The 15,735-nt window shown below is 43.4% G+C and overlaps 1 protein-coding gene across 1 annotated transcript; it reads left to right on the top strand.

Annotated features, from left to right (window-relative positions):
• Positions 1-268: 268 nt before the first annotated feature.
• LOC145791418 (uncharacterized) lies at positions 269-2,267 on the top strand. Its single transcript, XM_082871773.1, has 2 exons — positions 269-1,872; positions 2,234-2,267. The coding sequence occupies exons 1-2, from the start codon at positions 269-271 to the stop codon at positions 2,265-2,267; spliced, it is 1,638 nt and encodes a 545-aa protein (XP_082727899.1).
• Positions 2,268-15,735: the final 13,468 nt, after the last annotated feature.

Genomic DNA, 15,735 nt, shown 5'->3' with positions numbered 1-15,735 from the left:
TCTGATAATGCTAACACTTTTGAAATATGTCTATTATGTATAAATGCTTATTGTGTAGGCAATGGTGAGGACAAGGACAGAAGAGACAGAAGATGCTACTTCTGCACGGCTGGATAGAATGGGGAGAATGATTATGGAAATGGCGGAGACCCTACGGCAACAACAGCAACAGCCACAACAACCACCCCCACCACCGGTACCTCCACCGGCAGTACAAGATTTTCATGCTGAAGACCGGACTATCACCCTTACTAAGGAGTTTAAAAAGATGAAACCGCCATCCTTCAAAGGAGGAATTGAACCAATGAAAGCTGAGGCGTGGGTGTTGGCAATAGAGAAGTTATTTGAAGTCTTTCCCTGCACAGAAGCTCAAAAGGTGCAACTGGCTGCCTTTACTCTTGAGGATGAGGCACGCAGATGGTGGATGCTTACGAGAACTGCACACCAAGGATTGACATGGGACAGATTCTTAGAATTGTTTTATGACAAGTACTTCCCACAAAGCATGCGGGATAAGAAGGTAACAGAATTCGAAACTCTCAGACAAGGAAACAAAACCGTCGCCGAATACGAAGCCCAATTTGCAGAATTAGCTCGGTTTGCACCTCATATGGTGGACACGGATTATAAGAAGGCGCGCAAATTTGAAGGGGGATTGTGGAGGGCTATCCTGGATAAGGTCAACATGTTGAAGTTACCTACTTACGTTGATGTATTGGAGAGAGCCGTTATAGCGGAAGGGAATCTTGCTACTCAGAGTCGAATCTCGGAATGGAAAGGGAAGAGGCAAAATACTCAATGGTCGAAGGGATCACCTACTCCACCCAACAAGAAGCAGACTTTAGGGAGTTCAAATACTTCTACCCCTAGTCAGGATTCAATATCGACTTGTCTGGAATGTGGGAAGAAGCATCGTGGAACGTGCTATCGGAAGTCTGGAGCCTGTTTTCAGTGTGGTAAGACAGGTCATTTGATCAAGGACTGCCCTCAAAGAAATCAACAAAGTAATAATAGAACCACTACAAGTTCAGCGGGGTCTGCACCAACTTCCAACACCAAGACAACTGTTAAACCCACTAATAATAAAGACACTGCGAGACAAGGCAGGGTGTTCGCATTGGTTCCGGGAGATGTGCAAAATGCGGCAACGATGGTATCAGGTACATTTATCATTCACGGTCATTTCGCTCATGTATTATTTGACTCTGGCTCCACCCATTCTTTTGTGTCGAAACTATTTGCTCCTAATTTAGAGAAAACTGAAGAAAAACTGTCTTATATGTTGTGTGTATCTTCATCTTTGGGAGGTCCTATGATTTGTACTTCTATATATGCTGCTTGTGAACTCCAACTTGGGGATATCCGGGTGTATGCCAATCTGTTACCTCTTGATATGGCCTACTTTGATATTATCCTGGGAATGGATTGGTTGGGTGAATATGGTGCAACTATAGATTGTTTGACTAAACAAATCAGTTTCCACCCTCCGGGACAATCAGAGTCTACCTTTCAGGGACATGGAGTGACTTCTCCACCTTATTTAATTTCCGCAGCAAGGGCTTGTAAACTAATTCAGAAAGGGTGTCAGGGGTATTTATGCAGTGTTCTAGAGGGGCAAGTGGTGAATGGGAATACTGACATGATCCCAGTTGTCTGTGAATTTCCGGATGTTTTTCCAGAAGAGTTACCAGGGCAGTTAATAGACCGTGAAATTGAGTTTACAATTGAAGTAGCACCGGGAACTCAACCCATTTCTAAGACTCCGTATAGAATGTCGCCAGTTGAGATAAAAGAATTGAAAATGCAGTTGCAAGATTTACTGGACAAAGGATTTATCCGTCCGAGTGTATCTCCGTGGGGTGCACCAGTTTTGTTCGTAAAGAAGAAGGATGGAACACTCCGGCTTTGTATTGATTACAGAGAGCTTAATAAAGTCACAATCAAGAATAAGTATCCATTGCCAAGAATCGATGACCTATTTGATCAGCTTCAAGGGGCACAGGTCTTTTCTAAGATTGATCTACGGTCTGGATACCACCAATTAAAAGTCAAGGCTGATGATGTTGAGAAGACAGCCTTTCGAACCCGGTACGGTCACTATGAATTTTTGGTTATGCCCTTTGGAGTTACTAACGCCCCAGCAGCTTTTATGGATTTGATGAACCGTGTCTTTAAGTCTTATTTGGATGAATTTGTGGTGGTCTTTATTGACGATATCCTCATTTATTCAAAGAATGCGGAAGCTCATGAGACCCATCTTCGCTTAATTCTTCAAACCCTCCGGGAAAAGAAATTGTATGCAAAGCTAAAGAAATGTGAATTTTGGCTACTCGAGGTGGCATTTCTGGGACATATTATCACAAATGAAGGAGTTTCTGTTGATCCACACAAAATTGAGGCGATTATGAAATGGCCGACTCCTACCAATGTGACCGAAGTGCGTAGCTTTATGGGGTTAGCTGGTTATTACAGGAGATTCGTTCAAGATTTTTCTAAAATTGCTGGGCCACTTACACAATTGACTCGAAAGGGAGTTGCATTTGAATGGTCAAAAGAGCGGGAATCTGCTTTCCAGGAATTAAAGATGAAATTAACCACAGCTCCAGTTCTGGCTTTACCATCAGGCACTGAAGGGTTTGTAATTTACAGTGATGCGTCCCATAAAGGATTAGGTTGTGTGCTTATGCAAGGTGGAAGGGTTATTGCCTATGCTTCACGACAGCTTAAACCCCATGAAAAGAATTATCCCACGCATGATCTTGAGCTCGCGGCGGTGGTTTTTGCTTTAAAGATATGGCGGCACTATTTGTATGGTACTACCTGTGAAGTTTACACCGACCACAAAAGCCTTAAGTACCTTTTTACCCAGAAGGAATTGAACATGCGACAGCGTCGGTGGTTAGAGTTAATTAAAGACTATGATTTACAGATCCATTATCATCCTGGTAAGGCCAACACGGTTGCAGATGCTCTTAGTCGGAAAAATATGGGAGATTTGGCCAACCTATTTACAGAGCAAAGGGAATTGGTAGATGAACTGGATAAAATGAGGGTGGAATTTAAGATACATGGACAGGAGACAGTCCTAGCAGCATTAATGGCTCAACGGACTTTACTTGAGGAAATCAAGTTACATCAACTGGAGGATGACATTCTAAAGAAGGTATGCGATGAGTTAGAGACAAAACCAAAATCGGGGTTCAGTTTAGTGGATTCGGTACTCAAATTTCAAAATCGAATATGTGTCCCCAATGTGTTGGAACTTAAACGGAAATTGATGGAAGAAGCGCACGCCTCAAGATTTTCCATGCATCCGGGAAATACTAAAATGTACCGAGATCTGAAACAAAATTTTTGGTGGCCAAACATGAAAAAGGAGATTGCAGAATTCGTCTCTAAGTGTTTGCAGTGTCAGCAAGTGAAAGCGGAGCATCAAAGGCCAACAGGATTATTACAACCCCTTCCAATCCCGGAATGGAAGTGGGAACACCTAACCATGGATTTCGTTGTGGGATTACCACGGACACCTCGGGGCATGAATTCTATATGGGTCATTGTCGACCGATTGACTAAGTCCGCCCACTTCCTACCAGTGAAGACTCAATACAATGCAGATAAACTGGCGGTCATTTATGTGAATGAAATTGTGAAGCTGCATGGTGTACCGGTCTCAATTGTATCGGATAGGGATCCGAAGTTCGTTTCCAGATTCTGGCAAAGTTTACAAGAAGCCATGGGTACAGAATTGAAGTTCAGCACAGCTTTCCATCCTCAAACTGACGGTCAATCCGAGAGAACAATACAAGCTCTGGAAGATATGCTCCGGATGTGTGTGCTAGAGTTTCAAGAAAGTTGGGAAACCCATTTACCACTGGTAGAGTTCGCATACAACAATAGTTACCACTCAAGTATTGCAATGGCACCCTATGAAGCTTTGTATGGAAGACCGTGTCGTTCTTCTGTATGTTGGGCTGAAGTTGGAGACAAATCTTTGTTAGGGCCTGAAATTGTTCAGTTAAGAACTGAGAAAGTTAAAGTTATTCAGGAAAGATTAAAAACAGCTCAAAGTAGACAAAAAGGTTATGCGGATAACCGACGGAGAGATTTGGAATTTGAAGTGAACAGTCACGTTTTTATAAAAGTTACTCCGATGAAAGGCCATCCAAGATTTGGAAAAAGGGGTAAGTTAACACCCCGTTATGTTGGTCCCTTTCAAATTCTGGAAAGAGTAGGTCCGGTAGCTTACCGGGTTGCCCTTCCGCCACATATGAGTCAAGTACATAATGTGTTTCATGTCTCTATGCTTCGGGGGTATCTTGCGGATCCGTCTCATGTTATTGATTATCACCAAATTGAACTAGATGATAAGTTAACTTATGAGGAGAAACCAATCCGCATTTTGGATCGACAAGTGAAACAATTACGGAACCGAGAAATTCCAATGGTAAAAGTGGAATGGAAAGAACATTACGGAACCGACGCAACTTGGGAAAGAGAAGAAGAAATGCAACATCAGTATCCACATTTGTTTCTACCCTGAGGTAAAACAAGTTTGGAGGACCAAACTTATTTAAGGGGGGGAGAGTGTAATAACCCGACCCTCGTACATGTTCTTTATTATATTTTCGGATCCTATTTTGTGATTTTGAATGCTTACTGTGGAATCCTATGGGAAATTTAAATTAAGTAAGTAAACCATATGATTATGGATGTCTATCTGTTCAACAAGAAAAGTATCTGTTACATGAGAACGCTTAGATCAGAAATTTGAAGCCTTAGAGGCTTAATTATCTGAAATTGATTTCACATATGTAATCAGCATAATTTTTAAGTAATATGAAGCGCTTCTGTGAAATTTCAATTTCGGATGTTTAAACGATTAAATTTTTGTCCTTAGTCAACCTATACATACATATATGCTTATAAAGCCCTCATTGAGTAAGACTTAGCAAATTTCCATAGCATCTTCTTGGGAAGAAAAGGAAAAAGGGGATAAGAGCAAGGAGGAATTGAGATTGAAGCTAAGGTGAATTCAACTTCCCTAGTCTAATTCTCTTCCTCAATTTGAAGTAGTAGGATTTGGCTATGGTATGAGCTAAGTGTGACAAAAGTTTGGAAACATGTGTATGTTGAAGACTTGATATGATAATCCTACTATTTGTGCATGTTGGACCAATTCAAGTTATTTGATTAAGACCATCCTCTTGCTCCTTATTTATCAATTGATATCCATGTTTATGCCATGTTTTGTGTGTTATGTATGTGTGTATAAAGTTAGGAGCTTCAAGAATGATGATATGTGGATGAACTTCTATGGTTACTCCAAATCAATTGAGTTATATTCATGAGCCCAATTCAAGTTAGATGAATTTTGGTGTGTTGTATTTATAATTTATATGCTTTTTTTAGCCTTGATTTAACACCTAGAAGTTTCACTTTAGAGTCTTGAAAACACTCCTAAAAGAATGGAATTTTTATAGCAAATTTCGGACTGGAAGTGCAGAATCGCCGCACGTGCGGGAGTCATGGCCGCACGTGCGGGAAGTGCTGCCGCACGTGCGGGAAGTGCTGCCGCACGTGCGGGGGTTGTGGCCGCACGTGGGGGAGAAGGAAAATTTTGGGGCTTTTGTTCTGCTTAAAAGGCACGTGCGGGACCTCAGGGCCGCACGTGCAGGGCCAGCTGGCGCACGTGTGGGGCTCACAGCCGCACGTGCGGCTCATGCTGAAAAATACTGTTTGCTTCGTTTTGCGTGTAGAACCCTCTAATGTTGTCAGAATATGTATTTGATGCCTTTTAATATGTATAAATTCCTTCGAAGTAAAACGAAACAGAAGGTGATCTAATATGGAGAGGAAACTAAATTGTGTAAGGTTGAATGTGTGCAGGGCACACTCCGGGAAGAACAAGCACATCATCGCAACACTGTGAGTAGTAGTATCATTATCTTCTTTACATATGACTAATGATTTTCATTAGCATTTCGTTTACGCGACTATGTTAATGTCTCAAGTACGCAACTATGATTAATGTTTCAAGTATGTATGTTAATGCTCAAGTATGTTCCAAGTATGTAAAGAATGAAATGGGAAAGATAAAATACCTTTGTTCTATAAGACTCTGGGCCTACGGCCATTCAATGTAAGTTGTTACGATGTGAAACAAAGTGCTACACGGAACTAAGTGCTACGACGTGAGCCACCTCTAGAATCCGTGTGAGACACCTCTTGAGTTCGCATAAGTATGTTCAAGGGCTTTATGCCACTTTTAAGGGCTTCAATGCCAACAAGTTACAAGGGCCTTGTGCCACACGTTTCAAGGGCCATAGTGCCATATGTTACAAGGGCTTTGTGCCACCATGTTTAAGGGCCTTGTGCCACTATGTTCAAGGGCATTACGCCACCATGTTCAAGGGCTTCAAGCCATTATGATTTAAGAATGTGTTATGTCAAGCTGTTATGTTCAAGAATGGGCCTAAGGCCGTTATAAGATGAATACAAAATCAGATTAACTTTGTAACCTCCGCAATTCCATAGGCATTGATATATGTCATGTTTCAAGTTGAACATTGTTTCATTATGCATTACTATTCACTAAGCCCGGCTCACTTTCTGTTATGTCTGTTTCTGTAGGCAACCAACCCGGTGGTCAATCCTAACTTGTGACGCCCGATTTCTTTTGTCAACCTTCGTGTATCCAAGCACTTACGAGGCCACTTATTTTGTGAAGTTTATTAAGATAATTAGCTTACTTCTTCGCTATCTTTCCAAGGTTGAATGTATATAACTTCAACAGTTTTTTTTTATTACATGCCCGACTACAGGGCTGGGTCTGTATCTGTGTTTGTGTATAAGTACTGCTAAGGAATATTTTTGGACTCTATCAACCTATCATGGTGCATGTAATGTATGAGATCCTGGCATGTTAGAAATAGCTCAATGGAGTTTGTTGGTTTTGTATTCTTCTAATACTTTGTGCTTCCGTCAAGGCCCCATATGCTATATATACCAGGTTATATGTCCGTTTCTGAATGGGTCATGCCCGAACTTTTAGGGGCGAGTTTGGGGGCGTGACACTTCCCCTCGGCAAGACTCCGGCACAAACAAACGGTCTCGGTATCTCATACTCTGGTCGGGATACACCGTCAAACCCTTCTCAACTTTCCCATTTGAGATCTTCTCTCGCAGGGATTCTACCTCAAGGTCACCTCTCTGTGCCTCTAACACTCGGGTCACAAGTGTAGGCTGCGCAAAAACGGAAAACAAAGTCGCAGTCTCAACAGATTCGCCCAGAAGCAAATCAAACTCACCAAGCGCACCCAACATCTCCCATTCCCAGATGGCTATACAAGCTACATCACTAATGGATTTCCTACTAAGGGCATCGGCCATAACATTGGCCTTTCCCGGGTGATAGTGCAACTCAAAATCATAGTCCTCCATGAACTCCATCCATCTCCTCTGCCTCAAATTCAAGTCTCGCTGTGTAAACAGATACTTCAAACTCTTGTGGTCCGAGAACACCTCGAACCTCTCACCATAAAGGTAGTGCCTCCAAATCTTCAAGGCAAAAATCACTGCTGCTGACTCTAGGTCGTGTGTAGGGTAATTCTTCTCGTGAATTTTCAACTGACGTGAGCCAAAAGCTACCACATTCCCCTCTTGCATCAACACACAACCCAAACCCTCTCGTGAGGCATCACAATAAACCGCATAACCCAACCCTCTCTCCGGAATAATCAAAACTGGAGCGGTGGTCAATCTAACCTTCAACTCTTGGAACGACTTTTCACAAGTCTCACTCCATACAAACTTGACCCCATTCTGCGTCAATCTAGTCAACGGCGAAGCTAGCCTGGAGAAATCCTTCACAAACCGACGGTAATACCCAGCTAATCCCAGAAAACTGTGGATCTCAAACACACTCTTAGGCTGTGCCCAATCTTGCACTGCCTCTACCTTGGATGTATCAATAGACACTCCTTCCCCGGATACCACGTGGCCTAAGAATTTCACTTCTCCTAGCCAGAACTCACACTTCCCAAACTTGGCATACAGCCTATGGGCTCTAAGCAACTCAAACACCACTCTCAAGTGTTCCTTGTGCTCCTCCTCTGAAGGCGAGTAAATCAGGATGTCGTCCACGAAAACGACTACAAAACGGTCTAAGAATTCCCGGAAGATCCGGTTCATCAAGTCCATAAAGACTGCCGGTGCATTGGTAAGCCCGAATGGCATCACCAAAAACTCATAATGGCCATACCGCGTACGGAATGCCATCTTCGGAATATCCTCCTCCCTGACCCTCAACTGGTGGTAACCTGATCTCAAGTCTATCTTAGAGAAACAACGGGAACCCTTCAACTGGTCAAACAGATCATCTATACGGGGCATAGGGTACTTATTCTTGACTGTAGCCCGATTCAACTTCCGGTAGTCTATACACAATCTCAAGGCACCATCTTTCTTTTAGCAAAGAGGGCCGGTGCTCCCCACGGCGAAACACTAGGGCGAACAAAACCCTTATCTGGCAATTCCTGGAGCTGAACTTTCAACTCAACCAACTCTGCTGGAGCAAAACGATAAGGTGCCATAGAAACCGGCGCCGTACCGGGCACTAGATCAATAGAGAACTCTATCTCTCAGTGAGGTGGCAAACTAACAAGGTCCTCCGGAAAAACATCCGAATACTCACAAACCACCCTCGGCAATACAAGCTGGGTCTCACCACACTCACCACTCTCAAAGCTAGCAAGTAGACCACTAAGCTCACTCCGCCCTCGCGAATCATACCCCGGTGGCAAAACACTACCAACTCGGTCTCCCAAGAAATGGAACCACTCCCCGATCAAGGTACATAACGTGACCCTGTAGCGGTAGCAATCGATAACAACCCGGTATGACGATAGCCTGTCCATACCCAAAATAACATCAAAACCCTTCATGGGCATGACAACAAAAGGAAAAGGAAGCCTATGGTCGGCGACCTCTATATCACAACCTCTCACACCTTGTTTCAAGACCAACTCACCACCAATAGGCGATACCACACAAATAGGAGATGCTAACTGTGCCAACTCCAATTCCAAAACAGATGCAAATGCAGCAGATACAAAAGAATGAGATGCACCCGTGTCAATCAACACACTAGCAACCGAGTTACAAAACAGAAAAGTACCTCTCACCACTGACGGAGCCGGTACTAGATCCTGCGCGGTAACAGCATACACGCGCCCTGTAGGCCCCTAATCTACTTGCTCACCCCTCGGAGCATACAACTGCTGCACTGACTGGGACGACGAAGCCCCCGGATTGGCCCTCGAGGCCTGCACAGACTGAGCTGGCTGAAATCCCTGCGTCTGCCTAGAACCAGACGCTCCCGAAGTGGCACTCAACTGCGGGCCAAACCTCTTCAGGTGCCCGGGCTGACCACACTGATAGCAAGACAAGGACTAGCCCCTGCCTTGACTCTGGCCCTGAGGTCTAGCTGATGAAGGAGCAGCTCGCTGACCCCCTCCCTTCTGCGGGTAAATCGAAACTTTGTGACCTAGCTGGCCACACCTGTAACAGGTGAAATCCCCCTGACTACCTCTCCCGGAGCCTGCACTCGGCACTGGAAAGGTCGACCTAGCCAAACCACCTTGAGACTGCTGAGGATTAGGACCCCTCTGTCTCCTACCATCACCCTGACCATCTTGGCTACTCTTGGAGCCTCTCTGCCCCTCATCCTCCTCCTGCATCATGAGCTCCATATGAGCTGCTACATCCACCAAACGTCTATACTCTCCGATGAAAGATCCACCAACCCTCAACTTGAGGCCTCGCCTCAACTTCCGCTCAAACTCAAAGCAACGGCGTTCTTCGAACGCCACCAACTCAGGTGCAAACCTGGACAAACTAGTAAAAGTAGCCTCAAAATCGACCACTGACAAGCCCTGCTGTTTAAGCTGGCAAAACTGTTCCCTCAGCTTCTCTCTTGCAGCTGAAGATAAAAATTTCTCCTGGAAAGCATTCACGAACGCCTCCCATGCACCACCAACACTGCCCTTCTCGTACTTCCACCATTGACCCGCATCTCCTTTCAGTTGGAAGGATGCCAAGGTTACCTTTAAAGTCTCGTCCTCGATGCCAAGCATCTCGAATGTCTTCTCCATTTGTTCCAACCACTCGTCAGTCTTAAGTGGCTCTTTCGGATCCCCAACAAACTCGTCCGGGTTAGACCGGAAGAATTCCCTCTTCAAGAAAGAAGGCCCTGCCTCAGCGACCTAATTCTCAGCTCTGAGAATACCCAAAGCTCCCGCTATCTCTCGGGCCAAGGCGCCCATAGCCTGCTGACCCGCTGGCTCGGCCACGTTGGCCTGACCAACACCCTCCTGCATTGCCGGAACGTCATCCGGTACAGGTACCTCCTGCCTACCACGCCTACCACGTCCTCGTCCTGACATCCTAATAAAGGTAACCAAGACTATTAGCACATTCACAAATGTGCCGAAGCTATAACACTCACGTCCTAATGCATGGACAACTGTAATTCATTCCACGAGAGCACATAAACACATAAGCACTTACAAATTTCATTTCCGGATAATGATAGTCCCGAGGCGTTACTAGAGTTCCGGTTATAAACAACATTGATCAAGTGCCTTTCCAACAAGACTCACAGAAACCGAAGGATCCAATCAACATCCTAGAAATTAAATCCCATACCCACATAGTCACATAAGCATGTTATCAATTAAGCACATAGCATATGACACTACATCTAAGTCTCGATCAAGTGAGACAAACCCATTGTGATCCTAATCACTTCCCACGTACCCAAAGTATTCGAACCCGATACGCTCTGATACCAAGTTGTAACGCCCTCAAAATAATAACATTAAACCCATCAATATAGACATACATTTATATACAAAAGACCTACATTCTTCAATTCATCAGAGTACATCATTACAAAAGAATTACATGTTAACAACAAAAGCAAATGCCCTACGGGCTTATAACTTTCCAAGTTAACACCTGGTTACAAAAGAGAGTACTAACTCAATTACATATTAAGCCCTTGGCTTGAATTTACATGTAATACATTAAAAGAAATAAGACAACAAAAGTGTGTCCGCCTCTAGCCTCCCAAGCTATGTCCTTGGAGGTGGCATGCTACCTATACCTGAAAATGATGTTCCCATATAGGGTGAGCCACAACCCAGCGGAGATATACTAAACCAACTATGAACAATGACTAAAAGATTAGCAATTGATTGATGGCCAACACTGATACATCCACTTACATCACGTCACAATTTCATAACATACGAGTCTATGTCACTTCCCATTTTCCATCTTTATTTAATAGATAAGCATATTAGCTATATCAACACATCAACAGATAAGCATATTAGCTGTATCCACACTTCACTAGACAAGCATATGAGCTGTATCTACACTTCTCAAAGACAAGCCTATGAGCTGTATCTTCACTTCTCTAGACAAGCATATAAGCTGTATCTACGGAGTTTATCCCCCATCTCCTCCCGACACTATCTGGTTTAGAGGTACATCCCCTATCTTCCCCTAAACCGCGGAGTACATCCCCCATCTCCTCCTTTACACACAATGCATATAAACACAAAGGTTCTATACACAATCAATCAATACATAAAATTAATGTATTCAATCCACCGTCATACTCTATGACACATTCAATCGATTAGTTTTAGTTTGCCTAATCATCATGCATTGTCTACAACAATCAAGACTATCCTTCACCAATAGCCCAAAGCAGTTATTTCTAAACAGAAAATAAATGCACAAAATGGATATTAAATCAACATTTCAATTAGGTGAGCGATAAATGATCCAACTACACCCTTTAATCCCTTCCCTTTCCAATTTCCAACAATTAATTGTACAAATTAATCAATCAATGTAATTAGGGCATTTTCCATAATTAACATTTCAACCCTACACGGTTTCATTTTCATCAATGTTTCAAAATTTACTTCATTCATTCATGCCAAACATGTATTTAGGTTTTATATAATTAAAACCCTAACTTTTGTAAAATTACACAAAGGCCCAAACTCTCTCAAGATTTTCCAACAACCCCCCAACATATCGAAATGCCAAAATTTAAAGACAAAACTCATAGAGAGGAGTAGGATATCCCTACCTCGAAAGATGACTCCCAACCAAGAAGGTGAAGAAGACGAAAATGCTCCAACCCACGAATTTCTCGGATCAAAAGATAGCCCTCGACGATCAACAACTTTTTTGTAAAGGCCAAAGGTGAGGAAATCACTCCTACTAGATCAATACCTAGAGAGAAGTCAAGGTTTTAGAGAGAGGAGCTCTCAAAATGAGTTTTAGAAAAAGTAGGAGAGAGAAAGGAAAGTAAAAAGTGATTTAAAACCACCCAGCGGATAACTCATATACGCATGACCCGCTCGAGCAGAGAACACAATGCTCGAGCGCCAAGAACAAAAATCTGAACACGCTCGAGCGCAATAAGGCCCGCTCGAGCGCCAAGACACAAGAATAAAGCACTTCCGCTCGACCGCGAAAACCAATCCGCTCGAGCGTAGATTTCCCCCTCCCAAAACTTATACCCAGAAAGTACTACCCGCTCGAGCGCTACCGCTCGAGTGTAAACAAACCCGCTCGAGCGTAAAAATCACATCTGCAGAAGTTTTGCAGGAACACGAAATACTGGAGGTGTGCAATCCCCGCTCAAGCGCAAGAATACCGGCTTGAGCGGGTCGCCTATAAACTGGACAACAAGGAATTGAAACCACGGCCTAACCAACCTGTAACAATCCTACTCAAAACATCCTAAAACTCAATCAAGTGGAATTAATGGACGGCAACAAGATAGATACCACTACTAACTTCACGGAACCGAGTCCGGAATACAACAGAACAGTAAAGGGACAACCGGGATCACTATAGAATGTTTTTAACCGAAGGATGGTGTGAACACCGGGACGCATCCGAATGTTTTTAGCCGAAGGATGGTGTGAACACCGAGACGCACCCAAATGTTTTTAACCGAAGGATGGTGTGAACACCGGGACACACCCAAATGTTTTTAACCGAAGGGTAGAAAGGATGCGATCTGAATAGGGCATGAATGATTTTACTTGGAACTCCTTTGAATGAACCATGCATACAATACCGTTTGGTTGCACCATCTCTGAATAAACCATACATACAATATTGTTTGGTTGCACCATCTCTGAATGAACCGTACATACAATATCATTTCTTTGTAAGAAAAAAACTCAACAAGTGCAATACAGTAAGAATGCATGTTCTATGCAAGGTACCAAATGCATGTTCTATGCAACGTGAGCGAGAGCATATTCTATGTAATAATGAAATACACATTCTATGTAACAGTATTTGTGAAATGCACATTCTATGCAACGAGTACAAGGGCATATTCTATGCAATAAAAAAATACACATTCTATGTAACGGTATGTGTGAAATGCACGTTCTATGCATGCAACAAAGAAATGCATATTCTATGCAAGGATGAAAGCGTATTCTAACAAAACAAATTTAGTAGCAACTTCCGATTTACTTCTCAGAACAGTTGCAATATGTAAAAAGGATATACCTCGTTCATGTTAACAAGTGACGAACATCGTGCACTGAAACACAGTTTTAAGCTTCCGCAGAGAAAATCTGAACTCAACAGTGAACTTTCCTTGCACTTATTGGGAAACAAAGACTCAAAACAGCATTAAGACTCTGTGGAGGGACACTGGCCACTGGACGGCCACAAGGGGATGGCGTCGGCCACCTGTCGGCCACCCCTGAAACTTGTCAGCCACCCCTGAAACTTGTCAGCCACCGATGGCAGATTCGGGGCAAATCTGAATTTTTACCTCAGGTCTTTATATACACACGTGCACATTTTATTTCCTCACTTCTCCAAGGTCGAAAATCCTCCGTCTCTCTCTCTAGGCACTTTTCCTCTCCAGATCCGAGCTTTATACGTGTTTTCCAACGCCCTACGCACATTTTCTTCACTAAACCCTCTTACTTTACTCCATTTTGAACCAATTGAAATTTGATTTTGGTGCTTTTTCTTAGAGTTTCACCACTTGAGGCTCGTTCCCCTCAAGTTCCTCTTGGGTTTGGTGCCTTTTTTCGGGCTTTGACTTTTTCTTCCATTTTCTCTCTCCCAGGGTTTGACTTTTTCCAAGTTCGCCCTATTTTCTCCATTTTCCTTCACTTTTCATCGAATTTCCCATCTTCTTTCCAGATGGCGGACGATCTACCCCATGACAGAGCTCCCTTTGAGATTCTACCTCTGGTAGAGATGGAGGTCAAGCTTGAGCCCGAGATATTACCGCTGGGAGTGCGCCCCTTTGATCGATGACATACCATCCTCGGACACGTGTACTACCACCCGAGAGTATCAGGCATTTCAGAGAGTTTGCGCAAGGCGCACCAGAGGACCTCTTGCTACGAGAGCCGGACTCCTATTTGTCTTATAACGCCACCAAGGTATACACTGTATTCTCACGTTTTCTTCAATGTACATTGCATTTCTTGCTTTAACTACATTCTGCCTACACTGTATTTCTCACCTCTTGCTGCATTTCTTGCCTTAATCACACTTTTGCACTGTATTTCTTACTCTACCATTTCATCTGCCTCATATCACTATATATCACTATTCTGATCAAAGGAGGACTCTTGCTCTATTAGAGGCTATGGAGCCATGTTCGCGAGGGACTGGTATATGGAGCTCCCTGCTGGTGTCCGCCGCATTATCGATGAGGCCAGCCTTAGTTTATTCTGCATGGGGCTATCACGTTATATCATGAGTCGGCCCTTACTTGGAGCATTGGTAAAGAGGTAGTGGGTGTAGACGTCCCCGAACGTCCCGAGAGAATCCTATTTTGTTCATTTGGGGTCACTACAGTTCAGATTCAAATGTCACGGTTCTAAATCTAATCTCGCAAAATGCAATGCAAGATCGATAAATCACCAAAGAGTCCAAATTCGGCAAATCATTTTGAAAAATCAATTTTTAGAAAGAAGTGCCAAACATGGACTTCTTTGCCAGATACAGAGTCGCCACCTAAATATTTTATTTTGGGGGAATTTAGGAAACCCTGACTCGTGCCTGACTCGTGCCTAAGGCCACGTGTCCGTCATCACCAAAGTTGCCTCTGCTCGGGAACTTGGGTACGATTGGGGAAGGTCAGCTATGAGCACCCCCGCTCACCCGATCAAAAGATCGGCCACTACTAAACATGATATCTTGTTTTTGAAAACATATGCGCTCTTATTCTGATTATTAGCCTAGAATTCACTACGTGATGCGCACAACATACAAGTATAGACTAGATCGCCTAAATTAGAACAAAATATTTCATGTTTGTTTATTTGAAAATGGTTTGATGGTGCTAATCGCAAGTAGGCTAAGACGTGGATTTGCCACCCTCGAGTGGGCTAAGAAAAAACATGATTTTGCCACTCTCAAGTGGGCTTAAAACGCATATTTTGATGAATTGTTCCAATTCAGATAATCCAACCTTCACCCACAGGCGTTCAGGAAGTTATATCACATAAGCAGTTAGCCTCGTGGTAAGCATGCTATCATGGCAGTCACTCATACACATGCAAGGATGCTAAAACATAAGCACTTACCGAGTACTCCAAGCCAAAACAAAAGCTATGTTAGAAATCATGCATGAGTCCTAACTATACTGAGATGTCTAAC

This window comes from Camellia sinensis, chromosome 5 (genome assembly GCF_055761805.1).
Source record: "Camellia sinensis isolate YWXY chromosome 5, ASM5576180v1, whole genome shotgun sequence".
Taxonomy (NCBI): domain Eukaryota; kingdom Viridiplantae; phylum Streptophyta; class Magnoliopsida; order Ericales; family Theaceae; genus Camellia; species Camellia sinensis.
Note: the sequence above shows the minus strand (reverse complement) of the source record. Positions and strands in the feature narration are given on the sequence as shown.